Here is a 19,423-nt window from a genome sequence, read left to right on the forward strand (position 1 = left end):
TTGACACATCTAGGGGCCACAATCTGCATTCAAAGAAAAAAAACCTGTCGAAATGACTAACCAATCAGGAAGGAAGTAGACTATATCGACCAATGACAAAGCTTCTAGGAAAATCTTTGAATGCTGATTGCGGTCCCTAGATGTGTCACAGAGACTAGATTTCTTTGGGAGCGTTTTACCCATTACTGGCTGTGTGAATGTACATAAAAATAGCAGCTTTAACGAGCTTAATAGGCTACAGCTGGAAAGAGGAGAAGACGTCAACTCTGTACACATGTAATTCAGTGTTGCAGGTGTATGAGTATGAGGCACAGTAGGAATGACAACGAAAGGTTTTTATGTAACCTTGTCTGTAGAGGAGCTTGCTTCTCTTCCCTCAACTACATGCAGAGAGCTAGCTCCGCTTCAGCTGATCTGCAAGCCCACAACGCCTCACTGATGCAACATGCAGGCTTGTAGATCAGCTGTGTTCCATGCTAGGTGTTCGACAGTCTGAGTGTACTTGACACTTCTGCCCCCTTTTGTAGGTTCAAGTTCGGTCGGTCACTCTTTCTGTCTGTAATAGTACGGTGAAGTTGAGTTGAGTTGAATTGTCGCGGTCCCCCTCCACCGAACAACGGTGGAAGTTCCAGGTATATTATATGGTGAAATCAGATCCCAGGACCCTACAGCGACTCGTCTGTAAGGCCTGGGTATCTATTGAACTGCTGATGAAGAGAGAGCACCGCCCTATACCCCCAGCGTCTCGCCTAAAGGATAGTGCAGCCTCTGTTATTAGGACACCCTCAGCGGTTCGCCTGAGGAGTCTGGCCGTTGAACACAGAGGTCATAGCGTCTCGCCTGTGACATGAGTTGGGTTGAAATGCAAACTTCAGTAGATTTCTTCTCTTCGTCCTGACCGTGCATGACCATTGAGGCAACTGACATATCGCTCACCCAATAGTGCATCATTATACCCTGGAAACATAATTCAATATTAATTACACAGTATACTCACACAAATAGACGGATACAAGACCAGGGTGTTGATTTTCCAAAAGATTTGAAGATTTATTATACAGTTGTAGTTGCATACAAAAATGATATAATCCAAAAAATAAAGGAGAGAACTTAGGAAAAATAAAAAAAGTCGTTTAGGAAAACTGGAGATATACGGTAAATTACTACTAAGTTTCTAAAACTGGGCTATCTACTTTCTTTGAAAAGCTTAGAGCATCCTCTGTGATCTGGTACCTCTCCTCTCCCCTCTGGACTGAAGACTGGAACCCCACACCCTCTGCCCTGAGGGGCTTTATACTGTATGTCCCTGAGGGGGGAGGTAACCTTTGTTTTTTTTTTGTTTTTTTTTTTTTCTTTACCATGCTTTGATATTTTTTGAACATGGCCCATAACTCACTATGGCTTAGTGAGGGGAAAACAGACACACATTCTCATGCCAACTCCTATTTATTTATGGGCCTTTACTTATCAACTGGCGAGATCTAAGGACCTTTTACCCTGTCCTCTACAAACACACCTCCTACAAACATTACATTTTAGCATTAAAACTATTTCAAAACACAATACTGTCTGTATGAATCCAGGGAGGCTAAAATAACATCTTCCCTACTTTATATTAAAACCTGTATTTTTACTTAACCGTCTTCCTGCCATTGCCGAAGCCCTTCGGCAATTGAAGCATTAATTTGATATTAACGCTTGCTGCCATTGCCGAAGCCCTTCGGCAATTGCCCTTTATTAGTGCATATGATTGATCAAGCCATAATGCTACTCACGTTAGCCGGTTAGCTAGCACTGTTGTTAGCACTGCACTGGATCGTTCATATTAATTCACCGTCGCCATAAGAATCCATTCTATCCGTTTCTTTCAATCGCCTGTATCTCCTATTCCTTGTCCCAGATGGCATTTTTGGTCAAAACAGCGTTTCTTTGACGGCACGAGCCGACGTTGTGGAGTGCAAAAATGTACCGGCATTTTTCGATCATGTAAACAAAGGTTGTCTTGGCAACGTAAAGCTGGCAGGGATAAGCTCACTTCCGGTTGAGGCAAAATGTGGCTTTTCAAAATAAGAGCTCAAATTAAAAAAATGCTGGCATGAATTAGGTCCTAATTTCTCAATAAATGGCAGCAGTAAAAGGGTTAACCTGCTTAGGTTTACACCATATGTTTTCATATGAACACATGAGCAACCTGGAATCAAACTTTTACTTAGTTAATAGGGAGGCGAAAACAATCATCCCTTTTTCAATTCAAATTGTAAACTATAAAAAACAAAACAGTTAATAATCATTATATCAGTTTCAGAGGTGAAAACAAAAACAACACACAATAAAATGAACTCATAGTGTCTGCCAACATGGGGTGAAACTAGGGGTGGGGGTGTAAATCTCTCCTAGACTTAGAGGGAAACCAGGGGAGGTCACTAGGTCAGCCAGACAGTTCTCTAAACTCCTGATAAGGAGGACAACATGCAAGTCAGCTGCTTCCTTTCTTTTTATCCTATGGGGTATAAAATATCTTCTCACAGTACCCATATAAACTTGACCATACAAACTTTACAATATATTTATACAAAAACACTTTGGCGATTCCTGCAGTCCACCCTGGCTTCGCCTTCGGATCTTCTCCTGGGGTGAAGTACTGGTCGTTTTGACATGTGGTCAGCTATCAGATCTGTGTCCCTGGCCAGAACGTCATTGTTCTGCACATGCTCTCTTGAATGTAAACATGCCCATATTCAATCTTCTGGACATGCTCTCTTGAAAGAAACTCATAACGCCTTGGGTAATGCCCATATTCATTCTTCTGGGGCCGCCCGGTCCGCATTCTGAGGACTTCTTCCTCATACTTTGAAGACTGCGTCATCTGCTGGGGGCGGCCCCTCCTTAAATGAGGATTGCCCTGAGAAATTACCGGCCCCTGACCCTTGATCCCAGCCAACTTCACAACATACTGCCGGCCTGTCGACACTAGGATAGGATCAAAAGGGACGAAAATAAATAGGCATTACATGTGCGGACAAATAAGCACTGAACGTGCACGTTTATATGCATAAAATTACCTCTGGGATTAGGTTGGGGTCGCAAGTCAACCGCGGCATTATTTTGGCGTCGCGGGCTGAAACGTTTGGGAACCCATGGTTTAGATGAGGTGGTATGTGTAATTTAGACTCTGATTTATGCTTGGCAAAAAGAAACTCGCAAAACATAATTTTAATAATATTCGTTACGCACTTTATATTTGAAACAAATCTCTACTGTACATTGAAAGAGAAAAAAGTTATTTAAAAAAAATGAAATTAATAAAATTCACATCAGTCGTCTAATACAGAGGTTCCCAACCACCGGCATGTGTACCTGTGCTGGTACGCGGGACATGTCCCACTGGTATGCGAGAAGGGAATCCCAAGTTTTCCTGAGCGTGAATCTATAACCAGGGGTGCACAATATTGTTTTAGGCTAGTACTCAAAGGACCACCTGCCCATGTAGTTTGGTGCGCACAGCGAGGGGGGGGTACAGCCGTTCATATCCTGCCACAACGTTATGCTGCTTTCACACAGGCTGATGCAAAGCTACACTAGTACACCTAGTCACAGACAGTGTCGTTGTTACGCAGCAGTATATCTCACTGGCAGCACCTGTCCATTTATCTCTAGCTGCACAACCACAAACGTCCAACACATATACAATGACTTACTCACCTAAAGTTCCATGTTTAATTCCAGCGTTTGTAACTTACCGGTACATTGTCTAAGTGACGTTTTCGTATTGTAAACATGGTCGCTAATGTGGTTTAGCGACTAGCACTTTGACAGCTCATCCATCGTAGCTTGTTTACAAGTGAAACGGACTTTCTGTGCAGAAACTGCCTCATCAAAATAAGAGCCACTTGTAATGATTAGTCAACACTAGTTTTATTTCTAAGTCTACTTACAGGACGTTAACATCTCATTTGATTTCCTTTTGAATGCGTGTCAGCATTCTCTAAATCCCTGACTCTTAGCTGGTGCGCAAATGTGCAGGTTTCGAACCCTCTAATACACAGCTATGAAAAAGTTAAAAAACACACAGGCATCAATAAGAGCAATCTAGGAAAACGTCTCGTTAATCATTGTTTCAGCTTCTCTCTAATTCTCCGCTCTTCTCCTCTCCTGTGCAGATCAACGGTACGGTCACAGAGAACCTCTCCCTGGGCGACGCAGGGAAGCTCATCGAGAAGTCCCGGGGCAAGCTGCAGCTGGTGGTGCAGCGGGACCGGAGGCAGGTGCTGATCCGAATCCCGCCCATGGCCGACAGCGACTCTGAGCTTGATGGTGAGGCTTGACCCATTAAGACCTGGAATGCATCTGTGTGTCACCTTATAGCTTTTTGACCACTTTTATTATTTGAAACGGATACAAGCTTGTAGAGCTTGTAGATCTGCTATTGTTGAAGAATCGTGAAATCATTGAATAAATATTCTTTCAAAGCATTTCTTTTTTAACTCAAATCTTCTGGGAGGGGTCCCTGGAACAACATCTTTTCAGATGGGGGTCGGTGGCCAATTACGTAAAATCTTTGGGGTCCTTGTCATGGAATAGTTTGAGAACCACTGATATAGAAACATAGGTTTTTCAGTAAACTGATTTAGAAGACATTTATAAGATCAGATCAGATCCTCAGGTCTTAATGGGTTAAAGGCAGCAGCTCCCCCTATCCACTTTTAAGGGAATAACCTTGGTCTGTCAGTGGCCATTGTGTTGTGTAAAACCCTAGCTACCGTTGAAGGACACTGTCACGCCAAAGCAATGAATTGTGAAAATGAGCATGTATGTTTCTGTTGGATGATTCTGAAGCATATTTTGTTATGTATTTGTACACTTTGTCACCAAAACCTTGTTTGTTCATGGGAAAATAAAAACTGTGTACATTATGCTATTCACCATTCTTTTATACTTCACACAATCTGTTTACAATTTAGGCATTTAGCAGACGCTCTTAATCCAGAGCGATTTACAGTAACAGCACAAGGTACATCAAATGCATAGAAATGGTCATCTAGGTCTAGGATCATAAATAATCAGTCCAACAGTAGAATATCCAATCTATGTGAGCAACGGAGCCATTTAACCACTTCATACTTCATAGACTGCGGTCCCACAGGGGTCCATACTTGGTCCCCTCCTTTGTTTCCCTCTAAACCAAATCTCTTCATTGAAAATAGCTCTACAAGCTCGCGCGGCGATGCGCTGTGAGCTCGCCTATTTTCACAGAATGTTATTTATTGTGACATGCCCCACAATAAGGACTCTTCCAATAGAGATCTGACAAGCTATTTATTTACTGTTAAATCAACCGGTGTTCAACCCTAAATTAATTCTGGGCCACACTAGATGGGAGGGGCATAGCTTCTGCAGGGAGGTGACACCGTATGCCAGTGGTTCCCAAACGTTTTAGCCCGTGACCCAAAACAGAAATTAGGCATTCTCGCGAGACTCAAACTAGTGAAAATGGCAGATCTACAAGCTCACAACGCGTCGCTTCACACCGCACGGCTATTTTCACTACTTCTTTTTCTTCTAATTTATGGAATTTAGTAGATTTTTCTTTTATTTCTTCATGAAGTTACTGAAAAACAAAATCATTGAATTTCGGTTTAATTCATGAAAAGTTTTGCTTTTTTGGATTTTTATTTTATTCTTTCTCTGCTAAGTACGAATATGTTCATACCCCCCAGCTATGGGGCGTTATCTGCTAAGTACGAACATGTTCACCATAATATGAAGCGGTTGAGCTGAAAATCTGCTTTTGCTAGGCAACGCCCCTGTCACCCCAGGCACCAGGATTTATGCACACAGCCCCCATTTACATCAAGTCAAAGGAGGATTTTCAAAGTCTCATAACTCTGCATCTACGTTCGCTGTCCATGTAATCCTGATTCATTCGAGGTTCGAATATCATTTGTGATTTTGTCTTGCATCGCTCCCGACATGTAAATGTTTCTGGGGAAAGGTAAACGGTGAGCTAATGCTAATGATAGCCGATCCTTACAATGGGGGTCTCCAGGCTGGTAACGCGGAAATGAAAATGGCCAAAATAGGGAAATAAGCCTGCCAAAGATAAAATAAATAATAATAATTAAAAACCAAATTTAGGAAACCCAAAAATAAGGCGACCCATAACAATGTGTCCGCGACCCACAAATGGGTCCCGACCCAGAGTTTGGGAACCAGTACCTTATGCTCTGCAGGCGTACGTTTGACCCACTTCATGTGGTTTAGGGACACTGTGTGTGTGTGTGTGTGTGTCAGGGTCTCTGCTTGCTGGCCTTTGAATAATAATCCACACTCATAATCCAGCCGTTGGATATTTAATTATTTTATGGTCCACACATCTTGGCAAAAATGCCTAGTGCCTAATGTAGTTCACGTCAATTGCGATAGCATTTTTCCCTCTAAAACGCATTCAAAATGTCTAAAACGTCCGCTTCACTTTCGTGTGCACTTGCATGCCTAAACCTGTCACGCGATGACGATCCGTAAACATGTCGAATGTGAGTGACGTGTTGGAACATGATGTGCTGGGAATTTGGATGGAGTTTTTGATTGGCGAATCGCGTTGAAAGTGATCTCTTCCATATCGTCTCTCCAGCTTTTTGGTAAACGGGATATTATGTTTTCAGGTGGGTTGCCAATTTCATCCAGCCAAGAACCCTATTTAGCGGGTTCCTTGGGCTCTGTGCACACACGCCATTTTCACAGGTGTTAACGATGATACTAATGAATGAAGGCTCTGTTCCATTCTGGTCAGGGTGCTGCTCGCTCACTGGAAACACTCTGCTACACCAGTGGGTTTCAAAGTGTCCTTGAGTGGGTTCCAAATGTTCCTGTACGGGTCTGTAACTGAGAGTGTACAAATACAACCAAATGTGCCCTTGCTTCCATTTGTACACACTCAGAGTTATGGGGATCCTTTGAAAACCACTGTATTGGAACAGAGCCTTAATTAGTATCATCGGTATTCTCTTATTCTCTGTGCATTATTGTATAGTGTTCCGGTTCCAGTTTTGTCTCCTCCTTTTTTAGTCATCACATTCAAATCCACTTGTTTATCCTGTGTCTTCTCTCTCTCTTGTGATTGAATGAAATTGGTATCCTGTCCTGAACATGTCATAATTGCATTGCTACAGAAGTGTGTTTGTATTGAGTGAGTATCATCATGACCCTTGGTCTCCAGAAGCACAGGTGTTCCCAAACTTTTCAGGTCGAGACCCAACAGAGAGATTATACGTTTGCCCGGGACCCAACCAGTGAAAATAACAGCTCTACAAGTGCACAACACAGCGCTGCATTGCGAGCTTATCTATCGTGCTATTTTCACCACTAATTATTATTTATTTCTTTATTTATAGAATTTCTTTGTGTTTGTTTCGTTTTAAAATGTATACAATTATTTAATATTTTATTTAAAATGTATAAATCGACACCGGTTGCAGGACATACGAAAGTTTGATCGCACATTAAAAATGACTCGCTCCAATCAGGTTTTTATTAAACCTTCATTCTGATGAAGAGTGTATATGGGTGAAAACCTAAAAATCAGATCTGTCTGAAGTGAGTTGTACTGTACTGTACTGTACTGTACTGTACTGTACTGTACTGTACTGTACTGTACTGTACTGTACTGTACTGTACTGTACTGTACTGCTGCAGAACAGTGCCATCCAGCAGTATTGGCGTGGTACTTCCGTGCTCACATACACACAAAGTCACATAGTGGCTAGTACCACTCAAAAACACTGATGGGAGCATCTCAGTCATTTGTCAATAGAATCCACTTGTTTTTTTTAGCTGTGTACCCACGGCTTAGCAGAAACCCGTCTTCCAGTGACATCATCGATGGGGAATTATAGAAACTGCAGGTTTTCTATTCCTGAAAGGTTAATGGCGATAATAAAATTGTTAAAAGAAAAGCTTAAAGATGATGTCACTGGAAGACGGGGTTCTGAACTGCCCACAGACCTATGAGACAGAGAAAATGGTGCTACTTTATCATGAAGGAGATTTCCGGACAACCCGTTTTTTTTCTGATGATAATGTGACAAAAAAATACAATATATACTGGGCGCTGCAGCCTTAGGTAAGGTAGGCGGGCTCAAACCGGTCAAACGCCATGGAGCGTATAAGCAGGAAGCGACAGAGTCACAACACTTTGTGGATTTCTATCCCACAACGGATGTAAACACAAAATAATATTTTTTGTGCGATTGAAGAAGAGATCTAGCGTTTGACCGGCCATGCGGTTAAAAGGCTGAGAAACGCTCAAAATGGATTTATTTCTTCTGCAAATTTCCAGTGATCAATGGATTATCGTCATCGTATTACATTACATGAAACGAGTTGGAACTCTCCTTTAATTTGTCCTAACGTGTTAACGATGATGATGTGTTTTGTAGATATCTCAGAGATCGAGTCGTACCGCTCCTACTCGCCGGGGGACGAACGGCGGGCTCACCATTCTGACCTGTCTTCCCATTCCTCCAACGAGAGGCTCAGAGACAAGCCCAGGTAAGCCATAGCACCACCTTACAGCCAGCCAAAATGTATATACATGTTTGGCCGCGGAGCCCCATCTGAAAATGTGTTGTTCCAGAGACCCCCCAGAAACAACGATTGCTGAGTAAAAAGAAATATCAAGTTTTTTTAAATAAATGGCAGATCTACAAGATCATAGCGCGGTGACGCACTCTGAGCTAGTAGATCTGCTACAAGTGGGGTTCCCGGACTTTGAGAATTGATGATCTACACTACAGCGAGCCGGGGCTTTTCACAGTGGGTTCTGTGAGTCCAAAGGTGCCTCAGAAATACTGTGATCATATTCTTTTTCAGCCTACAGTACACCAAGTCGAGACATACTGTACATATGTACATTTGTACGTGCCATTAATATGACAAAAGGTGCTATAATGTACTGTAACAGTATTTTAATTCTGGGCTATCGTGGATGAAAAGGTTATTTACAGGGGTGACCTGAGCCAAGAATGTTTGTGAACCACTGGTCTACAGGCATTAGTAGCTAGTAGGGGTGTAAGGATACATTTTAACAGCGATACGATGTATCACCATTAGAGATATCCCGATACTGTATCGGTATCGGATCGGCCCTTATTTTTGGAGGGAAGACGGCGCCAGGTTCGTCACACGGGATACACCTAAACCAGGATGCAGCTTTCTTCACTGAACAACGACAAGGAAGACGGAACACGACATTTCAACAAAGGAGTGAAAGGACATTGTTGCCGGGCACCAACCCATTGGATAAGTTCGGTAAACGGTCAAGATGTGCTGTGTCAAAGCACATTTCATTGGGCCAAGGACTGTCCGAACAAGAAGTACGAACAAGTAAGATTAACTGAAGACGAAAATGTAGATGAAGTTAACGTCACGTTGTTGACAAATAACCCCATGTCTGACGCAGAGATTTTCATAACTGAATCAGTGGGATTCGCCATCATAGACACTGCATGCACTCGTACTGTATGTGCGGAGAAATGGCTTGACAGTTATGTTAATGGTCTTAGTCAAGAGCAGGCAGACAAAATGATGAAGACAGAAAATTCCAGTTCCAGACCATTTCGTTTTGGAGATGGCAACTTTGTATATTCCACCAGAAAAGTGAAACTACCTGCCAAAATAGGACACACAAAATGTCACATTGAGACAGAAGTGGTCAATGCTGACATTCCACTGTTACTGAGTAAATCTTCACTGAAGAAGGCAGGAACTGTTTTAGACATGGAGAATGACAGAGCAGTAATGTTTAAGCAGCAGATTCCTCTTGAGTTCACTAGCTCAGGACACTACTGTGTGGACATAAGAGACAAAGACAACACAACACAGCGAATGAAAGATGACGTGATACTTGCAGCGACTGAAGATGAAGTCCTGACAGAAAACATGTCTTCAGCCGAAAAGCGCAAAGTCCTTCTCAAGCTACACAAACAGTTTGGCCACGCATCTACAGACAGGCTGCAGAGGCTAATCCAGAGCTCGGGGAAACTAAGACAAGGACTGCCTCACTATTTTCACTAGCAAAACAAAGCCGAAGCCAGCTGTTGCTGTAGCTTCAGAGTATAATGAAACGGTGGCGGTGGACCTGTACGAGTTGGAGCCAGGAGTATGGTATCTACATGTGATTGACCAATTCACACGCTTCAGCGCAGGAAGTATTGTGAAAACGAAGAAAGCCTCTGAAATAGTCAACTCCCTTATCCACACATGGATAAGTGTTCACGGTCCCCCTCGGATTCTGTACAGCGACAACGGTGGAGAGTTCAATAACGCAGAGTTCAGAGATATGGCGGAAAACTTCAACATCGAGACGAGGACAACAGCAGGATACAGTCCCTGGAGCAACGGACATATTCAGACTCTCACCGAATTGATAAACTACCTGCACTAGAAGGCACTACAGTAAGTGCAAGGGTAGGGCAACACATATCAGTGTCGCATGCTTCTAGGAAAGCTTTCACTGAAGCTGAATATGTTCAGAGAGGATAAGGAGAGCACTACGTAAGCAGCTCAGACCCACAGATGAAAACTATGAGACAGGACCAGGGGTAGTTATTGGTCAGGATGGGGCTGTTGTATTTGTAAGGCATGGTGGTATCCTTGTTAAGAGTACATCACTTAAGCCTTAAATAATAAGATACACACACGTGTTCAAGATGAGGTTCTCAATGACACAAACGGTGAGACAATTGTACAGAACCAAGCAGCAGATAGTGAAAACACAGGTGTGGTGAACAAAGCCACAGCTAGCTCATTTACTGAACGAAACACAGACAACAAACAGGAAAGTGACAGAGAGTCCGATGCAGGAGAGGGAGCACATACATTAGTCACTCAAAATGATGCAACACAAACTGAAATGGAGCACAATGCCTGTGATGATAACATACTGTAACTTTTATGAAAAGAGATGAAAGTGTTCTATGTAGAGCTAAAGTCCTTAATAGCGGGAGCTAGGGGAGGGAGATTTCTAAGTTGACTAGGTAGACGCCCCGTCCCGTGATTGGCTGGCCCCGGGGCTCCCCCGCAGCGGATTGGCCTCGGCCCCTGTCCATCATTCCAACTTCTATTCTAATTCCAACTTGTATTCTAATGAGTCGTTCAATCATTGGCCGAGCCAGGCTATGGGATTTCTCTGGGAGGTATGGGGTCTAATCGCCTCTTGCCTGAGAGTAGCGGCCATTGTTTCCCCTGCGCTCTCTATGGTAGTAGCATACTAGCACTGTCAATTAGCATCGAACGTTTGCGCTCGTTATAGCTAAATACGGTATTAAAAAATGATGAATTATGATCGAAAATCTCAGTTACAATGAAACTGAATGGAGGTGTTTTTTTAAAGGGTAACTGTTCCGTTTTGGCAGAGTCTGACGATCCGCGATGTCAAGACCAGTCACTCCGCCCAGTCAACCCCAGTCATGAAGCCTTCTACCTGGGCATCATTTCGTCTTTATGTCCCCTGTCTGTCTGGTACCATCAGACCATCCAATAGCTATAGCAATTATCACAATTTAAATAAATAAGCATATTTTAAACTATTTCACATTAACAATGTTGGTAAAACTAAGATATTTGAGGGGAAATATATAATTAATATCCACAAATAAAATATTATCATTGATTAACTCCATTCCTCTACCCTCCATCCCTTTAGTTTCCATGCTTATTGAGCCCCTCCTATATTTCATCTATACTAACCAATTATATATTATAATATAATAGTATAATAATAATATAATAGTATATATAACCATACATTTTAATATTAGTACATTTAAACAGAAGAGAGCTAATTAAATAACCAGTCACTTTTATTGTTTGCGCAGCGCAGCATAACAGATGTACAAGCTGTCGACACGGAATGGTATGTACCGTATGGTACACGATGTAAGCTTGTAGATCTGTTTATTTTAACCATGCTTCGCGAATCGCCGCCGCCGTCACGCAAATTATGACAAAGCATGCGATGATGAGACTTCATGCGAGAGTCCTGTCAGAATCTGTATTGTGTCAGTGTGTGTGTGTGTGTGTGTGTGTGTGTGTGTGTCGGCGCGCGCTGTTCTCTTCTCTCTCTTGCCCCAAAAATTGTAGACAGTAAAATGACGATTTCCAACTACACTACAGTGCAATCGTGGCATTTCTCGCAGATTTGCGTGCAGGGGGGGGGTGGGGGGGGCGCTTGAGGATTGATCAAACTCTTCGGCTCTGTCCTAGGGTGACCAGATGTCCCTCTTTGCGTGGGACAGTCCCTTATTTCCAAGACTTTTCAGGCGTCCCACAAATTGAGACCCTGTCCCACATTGTGACTGGCAGGCAATTGCATTAATGTTCAAATGCTAGTTAGTCCCATAATAGTTGGCCTTCTGCTCTCTCATTGTCTCTCCCTGCAAGTGTTTTAAGCATATTAAAATAGCATAAAAATATAGCATGATTTTTATGATAGCCAATATTGGGCCTATGGTCGAATATGACATCAAGGCTATTAATAGCAACTCATGTAATAAGTTGCTAACCCGGTACTCCAGTATGGCTTGTGTGGGATAAGTGGGACGGGGTCCCCGTCCCACACATGTGATACTTCTGTCCCTCAAATGAACAGTTTGGATCTGGTCACCCTACGATGTCCCAATAAATAATTCGTTCTCAACATGTGGGTCCCCACATGATTTGGCGGTGTCACTTCACTGTCAGTGACAATTTAAGGACTTTTAAGACTTTTATAATACCTCAAAGGCTCTAAAAGAAAAAATACCATTACTGCATCAAAACATTCAAAATCAGCAAAGCATGCTATAAAAAACTGGTTGGCCAGATTATTAAATCAACAATTGTGAAAATAGCCGATCTACAAGTTCACAACGAGCTTGTAGATTGGCTATTTTCACAATATTGCCACAATTCAAATGAAATGGCAAATATGAAAAGTCAATTGAAATAAGAGAAATGCTTTTTAACCTTCAGATAATGAACGCATTTAAGTGAAAATATAATGCAATAGCATTTACATTTCATCTCCAGGTGTGGTCATTCTATGACAGAATGAAAAAGCAAAAGCAAATAACATAGCACAGGGGTACTCAACTGGCGGACCACGGTCCACGACCGGACCGCGGACCACCTCTCTGCGGACCCTAGGCAAAAAAAAAAAAAAGCTCAGGCCAGGCCAGCCACAGTCAATTTCAATTCAATTGAGGCAGTGTTGCTGCAGCACAACTATACATTGTGTGTCTTATGTTAATGGAGGGAAGAAGTTAATAATATAAATAACATCAGATGGTACATTTCTCATGTGAAATTGCTGCAAAGGCCCCCAAAATGTCCCCCAAGGGCCCCCAAAGTGTGATTTGGATTTGGAGTTCCACTCCGGGCCTGCACTCTGCACCCCATTATTGGTTGGTTGGAAGGGGATCTGATTTGTATAAGCTTGGCTTGACCATACTAAACGGGCATAGAGCCCCGCTCTCCGATGGACGCCGCGCATGGGACCGGACCTCGGTCTTATTCAAAAAATATTTGTGGACCTTCATAATTTCTAGTTGAGGACCCCTGACATAGCATTTACATTTTCAAATTGGCGTGTGTAGGCCTACTATTTGAAAATGATAATGCAATGCTATTTGCTTTTTCATTTGGTCATAGAATGAGCACACCTAGAGTTGAAGCAAAAGCAAATCACATTGCATTTTCCTTTCCTTTGTATTTCCTTTCCGTACACATGCCAATTTGAAAATGAATCTACACCAAACAAGTGATCTGCAAGCTCACAACACATCACACTGCATAACTGTGTTATTCACATGGAATACATATGTAATTCCCTTTGACCTCATGGGGTCATTGAGGGAGTCACCAAGCTAGATGTGACTGTAATGCCCCTGACCAATGATTAGTGGTCAGGGTGGGCTACATGGGGGGGACCCCTTAACTTAGGTGTTTCGCCAATAGCGTCCAGGAGGGATTACCCTCCAATATGCCTCAACCCCGCTCGCGGCAGGCAAAGCCACAGGAGGGTAAAAATAAATCATGCTGAGCACAGGTGGTAAAGTGTCACAAGTGGATCCTGCAGTCTTTTATTGGTTAGATGACCAATGCAAAGTTAAAGGTGTACTGGCATGTCATGTAGATGATTTTCTCTGGGCTGGCTCGCAACACTTTGTAACTGATGTGATTCCTCGACTGAAGTCTGCGTTCCATGTGGGACGTGAGGAACATGGGAATTTCTGCTATGTGGGACTGGATATTGTCACTGTAAATGGTGTCATAGAGATGCATCAGCAGAGCTATATTGACAACATGCAACTCATCCACATGCAGCCAGCACGTGCTATACAAAGAGATTCAGCTCTTAGTGAAACAGAAAGAGCAGCTGAGATCAAAAATAGGACAAGTTCTTTGGGTTGCAAGGCAAACCAGACCTGATGTTATGTTTGATGCCTGTATTTTGGCATCCATTCTAAAAAAATGCTACTGTACCGTCCATTCATGATGCAAATAAGGTGATTCGTAAACTTAAAGCTGAAAAGGTTACTCTGAAATTTCAGCATTTGTGTAAGAATGATGCTTTGAACTTGACTGTTTTCAGTGATGCTTCGCTGGGGGGGTGCAGTACTTAGTTTAGACAGTTTTTGGTTTAGACTAGTCATTGGTTAGACCAGTCATTAGTCCTACAACTACAACCTATCTCAAACCCTCACCCTAAACCTAACCTCCCACGGGGCAGCACACCTAAACCTAACCTTAACCCATGTCTAACCAATGACTAGTCTAAACTAAGTATGCACCCCTCGCTGGGGAACTTGCCAGATGGAGGTACACAAGGGGGGACATTGATCACACTCATGGGGGAAAGCGGAAAGTTTTCTCCTCTCTGTTGGCAATCGAAGATTATCAGACGTGTAGTGCGGAGCACACTTGCGGGAGAGACTCTTGCTATGTCGGATGGAATAGAGTCAATAGACAAAGCAATTTTCCTTGCCACCCTCTTTTCTGAGCTCACTACTGGGACTGCCGAATTGAATGCTCCCGTGTTGGTTTGTGTGACTGACAATCACTCCCTTTACGATGCCCTTAAAACCACTAAACAGGTCACAGAGAAGAGACTTCGGTTAGACATAAGCGGCATCAAAGAGCTCATTCAGAGTAAAACGATCAAAAAGGTGCTCTGGTCAGTCACGAAAGCCCAACTCGCTGACTGTCTGACTAAAAAGGGAGCATCACCTCTAGTGCTCTTGAGAGCACTCTGTGAATGAAGGACTATGGAATCCAGCCTAAATGTAAAGGAAAAAGAAAAGACAATTTGTTTACATGTTGAGCCGGTGTATGGTGAATAAATTGAGTCAAAACTAAATGAACGTCGTGTTTATTAAGTCCTAATCAACATATAGACAACAGTAAAGTGTGCATAGTTGAGCCCTAGCACCCTCTGGTGGACAAATGTGCCAGACAGCCTGTGATAAATACACAGACATCAGACATTACAAGACATTCACACTCAACGCTTAGCTGTGAGTCAGCCAATAACAGATCTGTACTACTAGGCTATTTCTTCATAAATGTGTATCTGTGAAGTATATTTATCTGAAGTAAGACTAACACTTTATGCAAGAATATGCAAGTCAGTTCTAAGTCAAATCTGACTTTTGGATCATGTAGCATCTTTGCAGATGGTGATCTACCAAATAAAAAAGGTTTGAATCTGTCAGTTTGTTTAGTTAGCTATAACACTATTCTGTTTCAAGAAGGTTTTCTTATAAGCAATGCAATAATGTTGCACTATAGTATTTATTGGTCCCACTATAATGGAACCTACTTAAATAATGTTATTAGGTAGGACAAATGACCATTAACCATGCTGTTGTAATGTTAACAGGGATGACCCACCCAGCAGGCTGGCTAAAATGGGCGCCATGCCAACTCCATTCCGAATTCCAGACAGAGCCGTCGAAGACCCGCCCCCCGTTGTGGCAGATAGGGAGGAGCCTCGTCCAGAAACGCCCCCAGGTATGTGAATGAAAGCACAGCAATTACGTGGCAAAATGTTTTCATAACTATAAGGATATTTATGATATACTTTGTACTTAATGTTTGTACTGTAAATATATCTGATACAACAGGTCGTTTCGAGGAAGCGATCTCATTGGTTGAAATAGACCTAGCCGTGCTTAAAGGAGCATGATGGAACGCCTAATCAAAACATAAAAATCAGCTGTGCTGGGTCTCGGAATTCCTCTTCCAGAGCAGAGCTGTTTGGGTGGCTAGGCTAGGCGTTTTCATGGGACATTTTCGGTCGTAGTGGCTTCAGCTGTCTTTTTTTTTTAATCGAATATCTTGGTTATAATGAAATTGAGTTGACGTGTTTTGTTTTTTTGAGTGGTCACTCCAAGGACCAGCAATGTGTATACCCTCACTATGTACAGTATGTATGCATGTATGTCTGTTTAAACTTTAGGGTACCATGTCTGTTTAAGGTACCAACAAAGTGGCTTAAACATTATCCGGTTCCCAAACGGTGTGACGGGGCACACTAGTATACCATGAAACAAGGCCAGGTGTGCCTTGGAATTTTGGAGACGATGTGGGCGCTGGGGGCTTGTTCTCTCCTCCACGTCATCAGCACCCATACCCTAGGTGGGGTTGGCGAAAGGGCCTTGTTCTCCCCGTGTCCACTAGGGTAGGTATAGGTACCGTCACAAAAAATAGGCAGTAATCCCTCAGTTTAGACACCGGGCGCTCCATCAGCCTGATGGAGGGGAAAGGAACTGGTTGGAATGACATGTTCCTTCCACGCGCTACGTCCAGCCGGGGAAACTCTCCCCTTCCGGGGGAAAAGAAGTGGCTTAGACTCCTCATGCATAGAAGGTAGCATGAGGTCGGTCCGTTGCTTTCCCTAGGTTGTAGTGTAGCGCCCAGGATTACATTCGATCATTTACACTGGGTGAAAAAATGGGTTGCAAAATGTGAATGAATTATCTCATAATTGGCTATACCAGTACTTTGTGTGCAATCATTTCCCAATACAGATGCAAATTCTATACCCTGGAGAAATACCATTTGAACCACTTTCAACCTGCCGTTATTATAGGCAGTAGGCACAAATATTCGATATTTTTCCAGACAAATTGACAAATCAGCAGATCAACAAGCTCACGTGTCACAGCGTGACATTTGGGTGATATAAATATAAATACAGCGGCTCATTTCTTTTCTATGAATACAGGTGTGCCTTGAGATCTTGACTACTCCAATGGTGTACACATTGGTTTTCAAACCACAAAAGGTGCGGTCCGTGTTGTTGTTTCTCTGTGAATATCGTGTGTCCGAGTGAGACATGCACAGTTGCACACAACAGTGATGTGTCTTTGGCCACTGACCGACCGTGTAGTTTCCGCGTTGTTCTGTGGTGTTGTTGAGAGAGAGCCAGAGATAATCCAAGTGTGTCCGTGGTGTTGTTGCTTTCCCTTGTTCGATGCGATACAGAAAAGGGCTTTTTTAGTTTAACTTTCAACAGCGTGACAGAATGCTGCTTGTAGGAAAACCCCGCTGTGTTTGACCAGTAGTCACACACCCACCCAGCTGGGTTGAAGACACGGGTAATGTCGGTGACTTATCGCGGTCAGAAAGCACAGGTGTAAACGGCACCTGCATGCTCCACATGCGTGACTTTGCGACCAGAACTGCACACAAAGCTGCGATACAATTTGCATTGTGCTTATTTGCATTGCGGTCGTGTCATTCTCTCAAAAGTAACACTGATAATAGATATACCGTCTTCCTTATTCCTTTCCAGCAGTGACTGTGGCTCCCAGAGTTCACGCTCCCCCCAGGGTTCCTCTGAAACCCAGCACAGAAGACCAGGAAATCTATGGGTTTGTATAGTTACTTACTGTACACCGGGGCTTCTCAAAGTGGGTGCCTAGTCCAGACTAGGTGCCTCAGAAAACTTCAGTTTAAACACTTACACCCTATACTTAGTAAAACGTATAATTGTACATTATAAAATGATAGGTAATATTTTAATTACCGTTTAATCTTTCTGGGGCTGTGTGATAAAAAAATGTCATACCTCAATTTTTATGCCAGATACCTACAGTACATAGCTATGAATATGACTATGGGTTCACATCACATTTGTTATTTTATATTTATAGTGTAGTGTAGAAACAGTGAAAACAGCACATTATAGGTAAACAAACAGTGCTCTTATTTTACATTCCTCAGAAGACAGAGCGCTCTGGCCACGTTCAGGTGTTTAGACAGATATCTGGTGTTAGACGGTTCTGTCCGGCCTCAAACAAGCACTTGCCCGGTTGGGCAACCTGAAAGAAAACTCCACCTACTTGAAAGTTTAATTTACCTGCCAGGGGCATGTGGGCAACCCTTAGTGTCAACGCCCGACATGTATGCCTACATGATTCCACACGACACTTACATGTTTTCAACTCTGGGCCGATGGCTTTTTCTCACAGTATTTCTTGCTATTATTGAACGTGTGGTTCAGAACCAACACAGTGATGGTGCGTTTCTTTCTGTTGTTGGACGTGTGGTTTAGAGCCAACACGGTGATGGTGCGTTTCCAGAAGGGGGATAGTGTGGGTCTGAGGCTGGCGGGAGGCAACGACGTGGGCATCTTCGTGGCAGGAGTTCAGGAGGACAGCGCCGCCGAACAAGAAGGTCTCCGCACAGGGGACCAGATCATGAAGGTAACCCTTTAACAGTGGAGTCCAGATCATGAAGGTAAACTTTACCTTACAATTCAGTCGTTATGACAATTCTCAAGTGTGTGTGTGTGTGTGTGTGTGTGTGTGTGTGTGTGTGTGTGTGTGTGTGTGTGTCTGTGTGTGGCAGGTGAACAACATGGACTTCAGAGGGATGGTGCGTGAGGATGCTGTTCTGTACCTGTTGGAGATTCCCAAGGGAGAAGAAGTCAGCATCCTCGCTCAGAGCAAACCTGACGGTAGTTTAACCCAGTGATCGTAACAATCATAATAATATGGTACATATTACATAGGGGTGTAGCGATACATTTCAACAGCGATACGATACGTGTCAGGATACTTGGTTGACGATACGATACATGGACTGTATTGGCTCATTATGGCGATACGATTCAATGATTTAAAATCGATACAGTAACTATTTAGCAAAGAAATTAAATCTGTGTGAAACATGTGGATAGTGCAGGTTTTTTAAGGGAAAATGTATGAATATGGATATAAATAAGTAAACACAGTGATTAGCTGGCAAATACATAGACATTATATTTGAATGGGTTAAATTACATTTAAGGTCCTTAACTGTAATTTAACCCATTGAGACCAGATTCTACAAAATGAATGTCTTCTGAGTGCCGAGCTATGAGCTTGTAGATCTGCTATTT

General features: G+C 42.8%; 1 protein-coding gene across 4 annotated transcripts in view; it reads left to right on the top strand.

Moving 5' to 3' along the window:
* Nucleotides 1-19,423, top strand: part of tjp2a (tight junction protein 2a (zona occludens 2)) — a 59,336-nt gene that overhangs the window by 24,501 nt on the left and 15,412 nt on the right. For 3 of the 4 annotated variants that reach the window (XM_083794264.1, XM_083794263.1, XM_083794261.1), the window contains 6 exons: nt 4,161-4,314; nt 8,436-8,547; nt 15,917-16,047; nt 17,834-17,912; nt 18,596-18,746; nt 18,892-19,000. In XM_083794264.1, coding sequence (XP_083650390.1) covers nt 4,161-4,314; nt 8,436-8,547; nt 15,917-16,047; nt 17,834-17,912; nt 18,596-18,746; nt 18,892-19,000 — 736 coding nt within the window. The remainder of the gene's footprint in view (nt 1-4,160; nt 4,315-8,435; nt 8,548-15,916; nt 16,048-17,833; nt 17,913-18,595; nt 18,747-18,891; nt 19,001-19,423) is intronic. The other variant, XM_083794262.1, reaches the window with a different exon arrangement.

Source organism: Protomyctophum parallelum (genome assembly GCF_964188405.1).
Source record: "Protomyctophum parallelum genome assembly, chromosome: 21".
NCBI lineage: Eukaryota > Metazoa > Chordata > Actinopteri > Myctophiformes > Myctophidae > Protomyctophum > Protomyctophum parallelum.